General features: G+C 35.3%; 1 protein-coding gene and 1 long non-coding RNA gene across 5 annotated transcripts; one reads left to right on the top strand and one right to left on the bottom strand.

Annotated features, from left to right (window-relative positions):
- Positions 1-391: 391 nt before the first annotated feature.
- On the top strand, positions 392-4,721 carry LOC128286914 (uncharacterized). The gene is made up of 3 exons (XR_008277603.1): positions 392-457; positions 1,316-1,352; positions 4,129-4,721. It is a non-coding gene; the product is annotated as an uncharacterized LOC128286914 (long non-coding RNA).
- On the bottom strand, positions 4,468-8,559 carry LOC108461189 (probable E3 ubiquitin-protein ligase ZFP1). 4 transcript variants are annotated; one of them, XM_053024727.1, is made up of 7 exons: positions 8,372-8,559; positions 8,163-8,214; positions 6,076-8,013; positions 5,535-5,899; positions 5,278-5,376; positions 5,018-5,185; positions 4,468-4,863 (listed from the first exon to the last, which is right to left on the bottom strand). In XM_053024727.1, the coding sequence occupies exons 3-7, from the start codon at positions 6,881-6,883 to the stop codon at positions 4,717-4,719; spliced, it is 1,587 nt and encodes a 528-aa protein (XP_052880687.1). In that variant the 5' UTR covers positions 6,884-8,013; positions 8,163-8,214; positions 8,372-8,559; the 3' UTR covers positions 4,468-4,716. The 4 variants fall into 4 exon arrangements, with proteins under 4 accessions (XP_052880687.1, XP_017616418.1, XP_017616417.1 ...); XM_017760929.2 differs by having other exon boundaries at positions 6,076-6,916; XM_017760928.2 differs by having other exon boundaries at positions 6,076-6,913.
- Between the last annotated feature and the right edge of the window lie 789 nt (positions 8,560-9,348).

The raw sequence follows: 9,348 nt of genomic DNA, 5'->3' as shown, positions 1-9,348 counted from the left end.
TCTAATCAACATATCGTGGGAAATCGTTTAGCCCTCTTTCCTTTGTTACTACGTAAGTATAGTCAATCTTTTGTCCTTGATTCACTCTTGTATATTTTATACATACATACTCGACTAAGACAATGTTAACCATTTTAATTTATGGGTTTCATTGAAATGCTAATAAAAAAATCTTGGTTTCGTAACCCCAATTGTACAAGTGTGCGATTAAGTTGAAGGATTTTAGGCTCGAGAATCGAACTCTTTCGTTAGAAGTTGGAATCGGGATCATTTCGAACGGATTTGCAAACGTGTGGGAATTTGTTTTGATAATAATCGTTGATATCATATTTGGTCAAAATAATATTATTATGAGAAATAATTAATTACTGTTTAAATAATTATCTGAAAAGTGATATTGGGTGAATACTTTAAGTGTTCATATGGATTGGTAAAATCCATTAAAGAAGGATTTCAAGTAAGGATTCTAAAACTTCAAATCTGTGATGAAATATGCGATTGTGTGATTTCTGTTAAAATGTTGATGTGCGATTTCCTTACACTCATGATATGTGATATATGGCGATTTGGATATGCATGTACAATAAACATGATATTGAAGTATTGATGTTCTGATTCGCATGTTAAACATGTTAATATTCTGATATTTTGATTCGCATGTTAAGCATGCTATTAATCTAATTTTGACTCGCATGTTAAGCAGGCCATTATTTGTGATTTTGATTCGCATGTTAAGCATGCCACTGTGTTAAATCGAAAATATAAAATTTGTTCTGTATGTCATATCATATGCATGGGGTTGGGATAATGTGTATGGATGAAGTATCTAGCAATTTAACTACGTATTGATATGAGTAAGCCATCGTTGCTGGGCAACCTGGGTGGTGGGTCATCGTTGCCGGGCAACTCGGGATGACTTAATTGGCAATATGCCCGCAATATTCTGTATCTAACAATATATTTGCATTATCTAATGGTTCAACCACAATATTCTATTTCGGACAGCTCGATTGCACTATCTGGTGGCTTGTCCACAATATTGGTGTGTTATTGGATGGACGAGTTCTGGGGAACTCATTATGGTGTGTAGCGAAGATGGGTATAATCTGTTTTCTAAAAGATCTGCATTGATTTCTGAAAAAGTGTTGTATTGACATCGTCATTATGCATTTTGATAAATGTGAAATTGTGACTGAATATCTATATTTATATGATATGTTTAATCTGATGCTTTATGTGTTAATTTATGATATTATGATTTGTAACCCACACTGGGATTTTAAAGCTCACCCTTTTTTTAATTTTGATTTTTTAGATAATAATCGAGGTTAGGACGGGCTCAGCTTACGAAGGTGCTCTCGATCATTTTTAGAAAAATATATTATTTTGGTGCTCGATATTTTGTGGATATGTTTTTATTACTGTGGACTTTTGCTTGAGATTTTCTTTTGGACTTAGGATTATTTTGGTTTTGGATTTTTCTGCATGATTTAGGTTTTAAAATTATCATTTAAAAGATTGTGAAATTGACAATTTACGATGGATTTTCATAACTAAGTCAAACAAGACCCAACAAGGGTGTTTTCAAAATTTAATACTTTGTTTTTGAAAGTTAACACTATCTGCTCACAAAATTGATATTTTACGAGATATATATTAAACTACATTTTAAAAATGACGAGTTTTAGATATGCAAATTATCTACAGCGATGTTTTAATTGAAGTTCGACGTTTTTTGAAAAATATCAAAACTTGAGTTTTCTAAAGATAAATAATTTCAAACAAAATTTGGTTTTCTCAAACAAGTTACAAGGACGTTTTTAGCAACAGTGATTTTTAAGAGAAATAACTAAATGATTTTTTGGGCCATCAATATGGCCAATGTGATATTCGAGATTTGGCCATAACGTCTAAGTCAGGTTTAGGGGGTTACACCATCCGTGGGTTCCCATTACCACCATTACTGTTGCTATACTCAACATGTCCTTAATCTCGCCCACCATTGTCCCTTTCCTTGGATTTAAGGGACTCGAACTTGTCTTTCCTTGAAATAAGCTCGATTAAGGACTCTATCATGATCATGGATTTTGACAGTTCTTGGACCCCTCAGCGTTCCAATTCCTATTTAACCCACAGCTTCAACACATCCATGGAATAAAAGAATGTCTCTTTCTTACTCAAATATGTGATTTGGAGCATTAATTCTCTAAACTCCTTCACATACTCCCAAGTTGTGCCTTCTCGCAAGAATCGGCGCAACTTAGCTTAAGCCTTCTCTTCGGCATATTGTGTGTAAAACTGCTCCTTAAAATCATCTTTTTAGAACTCCTCCCAAGTCTCAATTACAACCTAACCACGCTTTTCATCAGTGGACTTTCGCCTCCACCATCGAAGAGCAAAATCAGTAAAATATCTAACAGCAATATTTTCCTTCGCATCATTATCCTCGGTGCTCACGACATGAAAGTATTGCTCCATCTCCCACAAGAAGATTTCCACTTTCCTTGCAACCTTGCCTAGTTAAACTTCTCCAGTTTGGGGACATCTATCTCCCGGTTTAGTGTTGCACCCAACACCCCTTTACCCACAACTGCTCGGCACACAATAAGCTATCCCTCGAGCTCTTCAATTCTTATGTTTAAAACCCTATCGTGGCCTTAGTTTCCTCCTTTAAAGCCATCACTGTGGCCTCGAGAGTATCGTCCCTTACTGTCAGCTTATCCGTAGTGGAATTGAGCACCCATCACATCACTTCCACATTGGAATTGAGAGACTCCGACAAATATTCCCTGAACTGCTCTTTCATCGAGTCCAACTCATCAGTATGTCCCTCAACTATCTCTAGTGTCTCCCTCATATCCCCTAAGGATTCCTCGAGATTGACCACTCAACTTTCCAAAATCGACAACATATCTCTCGATCGGCTAGCTTTCCTTACAGTCCCATGGGTCTCCATCTACTTAGCTTTCCTTGCAGTCCCATGGGTCTCCATCTACTTCTTTTAACATATTGATCGACGCCTTCAAACCGTAGTTCGGATACCAAAGGTCACTGGGCTAGAACTTTAGGCTTGCAATCCTTGTAGCCTTAAGTGGTTTCTTGAGTTCAAATCCGCTTAAGTTAGCCTAACTCTAACAAAGTGAGAATTCTTAATAGAAATTATTTAAAACACCAAAAATAAAATAGAAGCAACTTAAAGACAAAAGAACAAAAAAGTCACAAAAAGCAAAAGCACGCCAAGTATTTGAGTAAATGCTCTCAATAGGATTTCATTACTATAAAATATTACAAGTGAGTTTCTATAGGATGAGTACAAATGAGAAGATCTCTATTTATAGTTGAGCTCCCCCAGATCCAATGGTACAGTTTGTTTTACATTGACAGTCGAGATTAAGTATTTCTACAATTAAGATTGTTAAGGAATTTGTACAATTCTCTAAGACTACAAAATCAAATATTATAAAATTATCAATCTTCTAATATTAGTTTCCATATTTACCATGGCAACCCTAATTTTCTTTAAGTGCTTCACTAGACCACCAAGGCTTCAAGTAGATGGGTTTCTCCACATGTTCTATGAATCGAGTCAGTTCAAGTAGGTCCAATTAGCCCTATATAATTGATTAACCTCTGTGGGACGCTCTTTGTACATTAATCATAAGCTTTAATCCGCAGCCCATGACAAAAGAGTTGAGTCAGTTAATTCAGTCGATTTTTTACACTTAACCAATTATCCTCCTACTATAATAGAACCTATCGATTTTGAAAAATAATGCTGAACACACTCTAAGTTCAAAATTTAGTTCTAGGGTTTGAGTTTTGGTTTTACCTAAACAAATTCTTAGGCCAATCGCTTCGATGCTTTCTAATACATAACTAACCATTCTTTTACGATAACCAAAACAATCGACTTTCATGGTTTGATCTAATCAAACGAACTTAACAATTTTTTTTTCTTCATGTCTATTTTATGATCTATGTTGGGGGTTCGTGACTGTCCCTCCCAACAATGTCTTCTCCAAGATATGTATAGATAATATATATTATAAACATATTTAAACCACATCTTAACCACATCTATATGAAACCTTAACCAATTTAACTAAAACCAGCTTATGCTCTCCCCAGTTTTACCATTTTTGGTGGTTTTAACATCATGGGATGGATGCACCAGGAGGAAGGGGGCTTTGCCTTTGGGTTAGTTGGTGGTTATGTTCCACGAGACGTTACTGAGACGCCCATCTAATGTGAATCATGGGGTTATGTGGGAGTCTTTGCTCAGTGATAAGCAAATTGTATGGCTTCCTCTCTTGGTTGATCATTATACATTTGGGCACCAGATTAATGGTAGACAACACTGAAATGGCTAGCCTAGTCATGCCAATCCTTCCTTAAAATGTTCTTCAACAAGAATATAAAAATCAGAGAGATGCAAACATATTATAGGAAAAGAAAATAGAAAAGAAGTTGTGAAAAAGCACATTATAGCTGAAGTTAACATTACAGCTTGAAACTGCATAGTGAGTCTGTACAATTGTTTGATAATTACAAAGCCAACAAATAATGGATGGACTGTCCGTTAGATATCCGCAAGTTTATGTACAAAATACTTTGACAAAATATCAATCTAGAAACATCTAGGTGAGTTTTCCCAGATTGATTCTACCAACATCAACCATTTTATGTAATTTATTACTCTTTTCTCACCTCCATATTTTATACATTCTTGGACTCTGTGGCTATCGCCTCGGATTTGCAGATGGGGCATACATTCTTGACAACCAGCCACTTCTTCAAGCAACCTGCATGATACTCGTGTCCACAATCAAGAGTTCCGATTTTCTCTTGGTTCTTATAATCCTCCTGTAAAATTCCAAGAGAAATAGCAAATAACATCCGTCAGGAATGGACATGTTGTAGGATGGTATGTGCTTCAAACTTCAACAACGGAGATGTGCAGTTCAAGCTCATTGATAAAGAATAATACTAGTTCTAAGCATTGTTCAGTGTCCGTTACCTGGCAAACAATGCAAGAATCAGGTTCCTGGTCAATAGGTGCTGCCTCTTCCAGATTAATAGTTGTAGCAAATGTTGAATAACTTCTTGTTTTCAATTTACTTGTAATGGTTTCCTCAGACAATCCAGTGTTCACATTTCCAATCCGCTCACCCAGAGCAAGCAGTTCCTGTGGTCATTTAGAGAATTTTACAATGAATGGTCACCTAAAGTAAAGTTGAACCATGCAAGACAAAACAATGTATATGATCTTCAACTAACCTCGTAAGACATGTCCTCTATATCCAAGCGCATATCTCTGTGATGATCAATAAAGTTCCCTACTTCATAAAATTCTGGGAGCTCCAGTACAGCAACTCCCTGCACCAAATAAATTAAAAGATATCACCATATTAAACTGAAAATTACCCCCAAAAAGAAAAGATCAGTTATATATGAATACCTTTTTCCTAGTTTCAGAAAAGAAAATGAAGTAATAAACATAGATAAGATTGCAGAAATGAAGAACAGGTACTAACATCAGGCGGAAGTACTCTTAGGTGAGGAAGATTGCGGTGTCTCACAGTTGTCTCAGGTACGATACCACTCTCTCGGCGGGAATGATATAACCTAAAGCCACTAGGAGGAACTGGTCCCAGATGCCTACGCCCCATCTCCCAACCATCATGCGAAAGATTCATGGAGCTTTGTGAGGCGTAACTTGCTGGAAAGCGAGGAGGAACTGCTGCTACTTGTGGATGAATATTAATGCTGTGACCTCTTACTCCTTCAATAGGTGGTGCAGGGTGATGAAAATTATGGTTCCGAAGTTCAAGGGGAGAAGCATGTGAAAAGTTTGTGGAACTTCTAAGACTAGTCTCCATAGGTGCACCAACATTGCTACCTGCTCAAACATAAGACAGTGAAGAGTCCACAGAAATCAGTTTCAAGGAGAAAACATTGTACTACATCACCTCATTTACATGGAAGCTGCTTTCAAAAAAGAGAAATATAACTTATGGAAAATTGAAATTCCTAAAACAAGCTTGGGAGGAAAGAATAGAGGAATGGAGGAACTACCATGCATATATGGAACCCCAGGAACCTGAGTCCAGGCTGAGGCACCTCCATCTGTTATTGTTGGCTGAAAGGGCTGACGTATGTAGTTTCCTTGAAAAACATGGTTAGCACTATGCATCAAAACAGGTTCCACTGGAGTTGCGCCTAATCTGTTCCTCACACTTCTTTGAGGTCCTGCTTCTCTAATTATTGGAGGGCCATTCCCCCTATACTGAGGAATGTTGAAGGATGCACCATCCATTGTCCCAACTCCGTCAGGATGTCTAGAACTTAATGGTGTAACTGAGGAACTAGAGCTTGATGGGGCATTAAAATGCTGAAAATTTCCTGGGACTCCTTCAGAATTCTTTCTCTTATACGAGCCCCTAACATTATCCATGAAGTGGCAATTCCTTGCATATTCATTTGCAGAAACTCCTAGGAGGTTGAAGTTGCTTGAAGATGGCATCTGGTCGGCTGGTCCATGATTTACAGGAGCACTCGACGAAGGGTTAGCCACATAGGGGATGTAATAGTTGGATGCACTTCCAATACCAAGATCAAGATTTGGGGAATGATTATGATGCTGAACACCTGGGTACTGGGGTAACCCATAGAACATACCACTGTCATAATGCTCTGGTAGGGGATGAGTATCAAGACTAGTAGCATTCCCTGGAGCCGTGACTCCCATCTGGATATCAGGTGGAGGGTAATTAGGCCTGCCACCCATAAAGATGCAGGGCTCAGGATGTAGATATCCTTGGCCTTGCTGGTCCATTTCTAAATCTATCATCTGATTAGGGCATAGCATATTTCTTTGGCCCATGGTGTTCCAATAACTTGTTACAGTTTGTCACTGCTTCAAAGTAAAAAGAAAAAGAAAAAAAACTTATCTTAGTACAAGCCATACCATAATCCACATTTAATATAGCATAGAGAAGAAAAAGCTAACTGGCCACCATGCATCTATCCATTTATAAGAACAAAAAATAAAACATACAAATATAACTTGAAAATAACAGCAAATCTATAAAGTTTGAATTATCAGAAAAGACACACAACGAAATGAAACTTTAGCACATACTCCACCTCAATACAAAAAAGGAAACAAGTATCCCCTTCATCCAAGTTAAGAGCAGAAATACAAGACATGCAAAGTATTACTTGCTAATCAAACCTTCTCATCTATTTATTTGGAATTTATAATATGCACTTATTTCAGTAGAAATACAAAGCATTTCCTTCTACAAATGGAAGAGAAGCAAACATGCAAAGAATATTAACAAATCCACTTTTTCAAATTGCAGCACTTGTAAACCAAGAAACGGTTAACATAGCATTCAGGACAAAGGCACGGATCCTTGAGAATATACTAATCATTGTAGTCTCTTTGCATTGTCCGCTAATTTAACCTCAGACTAAGAATGCCAAAAAGACGAAAGAACTTATTCTCCAATACTCAGATGTCCTATAAAACAAAAGTTTCTTTAAACATATATTCCAATTCTTAGAAGTTCAAAATGCAATACTTCCATACATGCTATCATACATTTCTTCCTTCACATCATCAACCAAACAACATAAAAATCATCACCATGATCTAACCCTAAATTCATATCCCCACCCCCCAAAAAGTAAATCTTTACCATAAGAAAACAGGCATAAATAAAAACATCCAATCATAAATAAAAACCCATCATCAAAAACATCCAATCAAAAAAATGACCCATGCCGAACTCTAGAATGGAGAAATTTACTGTATTTAAGAAAATACAATTATTTATTGATCTTCCAAAAAAAAAAAAAACACACACACACACACAATAAGGCAAAGGCAAAAATATTTCAACTTTTTTTTTATCATAATCTTTCCAATCCTAAAGAGCATCCAAAAAGTTCTCCCATCAACTCCTCCTTTGATTAGAACATTGAATAAACGCCCCAAAACGGAAGTTTCTGGAATATACAAAAATCTTAGTTTCAAACAAATTAGTCAAATTGTAAAAAGCCCATTATCTAGCAAAAGAATTGAAAATCTAAATTCGTTAGCAGCATGCAAATTCAAATTTAAGAGAAAACAAGATAGTCTTCTTTCTTCGCCGTACCTTATAATCATAAGAACACAGCCCAGAAGAACAGCTAATGTTAATGGTAATCCTAAGGAAAAAGTCAAAAGTGAAAAAAAATTAAAAATTGTTAAATTTTTCTGCATTAATCAAAATTCAGACAATGTAGAACCCTAGCTATTCAAAAATTAAGCGTACAATTTGAAAAAAGGCTAAAAAGAAAAAATGAAAAGAAAAGAAAGACTAACCGATTAGAAGCGAAATTAAGGAAAGAATAGAATGAGAGATTTGAGAGATCTGAAGAAAATAATAATAATTAGAAGAGAAATGAAAGAGAAAACATGAAAAGATAGAGAAAATTGAGAGAAAGAGCGAGATAGAGACAAGACATTTCCACTTTTATAAACAGACTTCACTTTTCTAATTTTAATTTTAGATAAATTATAAGATATATTTATATTAAAATGAGAAATAAATATAAGAAAAGTAACGTTTTCATTAATGATTGGATATTTAATAGAATGAATTACATATTATTTATTTTATCTATAAAAGGGTCCAAATCTATTTATAAAATTACATTTTATGATGAAGATGTGATAAAATAGCAACCCATATTCTTCAAGTTCCCATGAAAAAGCTTTCAAATTTAAGGACATATTTGCTTGTGGGTCCTCTATTTCTTATCCCATGTGCTCCCATTTGCCTTCCCAATCAACATTTTATGGTTTAATATCTCATTATCATTTTAGTATTTATTTGTGTTTTGAGTAGTACATAGTAAAATGTGATTTCAACAATATTATTAAGAGTAAATCATATCTCCCGTTACATTTATTCCACATTACTTTTTATAAATAAGAATATTACATTTAATCGTTTATATATCACATATTATATCTTAATTGATTATATTTGATGTTAAAACTAGTATGTGTGTGAGATCAAAATAAATCTTTTCTCTTCAAATTCGGGTTTAGAATTGTTAACTAGGAAGAATAAATATAAATTTAAAGGTTGTTGTCCTATTACTATCAATAAAGCTAATTATTCTTATGTTTAAGGTTCATTCATGAAATTACAAGAGATGCTTCGAAGTAATATAAGTTGGTCACTAGACAATGGAAGAAGTGTGAGGCTTTGGCTAGATCTTTAGCTGCCTAATAATGTAAGACCTTTTATTAGCAAAAGCACTATGGAAGCTAGCAGTTTGGAGAATGTTTGG

The sequence above is a fragment of the Gossypium arboreum genome, chromosome 13 (genome assembly GCF_025698485.1).
Source record: "Gossypium arboreum isolate Shixiya-1 chromosome 13, ASM2569848v2, whole genome shotgun sequence".
Taxonomy (NCBI): Eukaryota; Viridiplantae; Streptophyta; class Magnoliopsida; order Malvales; family Malvaceae; genus Gossypium; species Gossypium arboreum.
Note: the sequence above shows the minus strand (reverse complement) of the source record. Positions and strands in the feature narration are given on the sequence as shown.

What these genes read in the sequence shown, in the direction of transcription:
- LOC108461189 (XM_053024727.1), bottom strand. Translation starts at nt 6,883, where the DNA reads ATGGGCCAAAGAAATATGCTATGCCCTAATCAGATGATAGATTTAGAA. An exon ending in TGGGGTTCCATATATGCATG is followed by an intron (nt 5,900 to 6,075) that starts GTAGTTCCTCCA and finishes ATGTTTGAGCAG; the next exon opens with GTAGCAATGTTGGTGCACCT. An exon ending in TAGAGGACATGTCTTACGAG is followed by an intron (nt 5,186 to 5,277) that starts GTTAGTTGAAGA and finishes AAATGACCACAG; the next exon opens with GAACTGCTTGCTCTGGGTGA.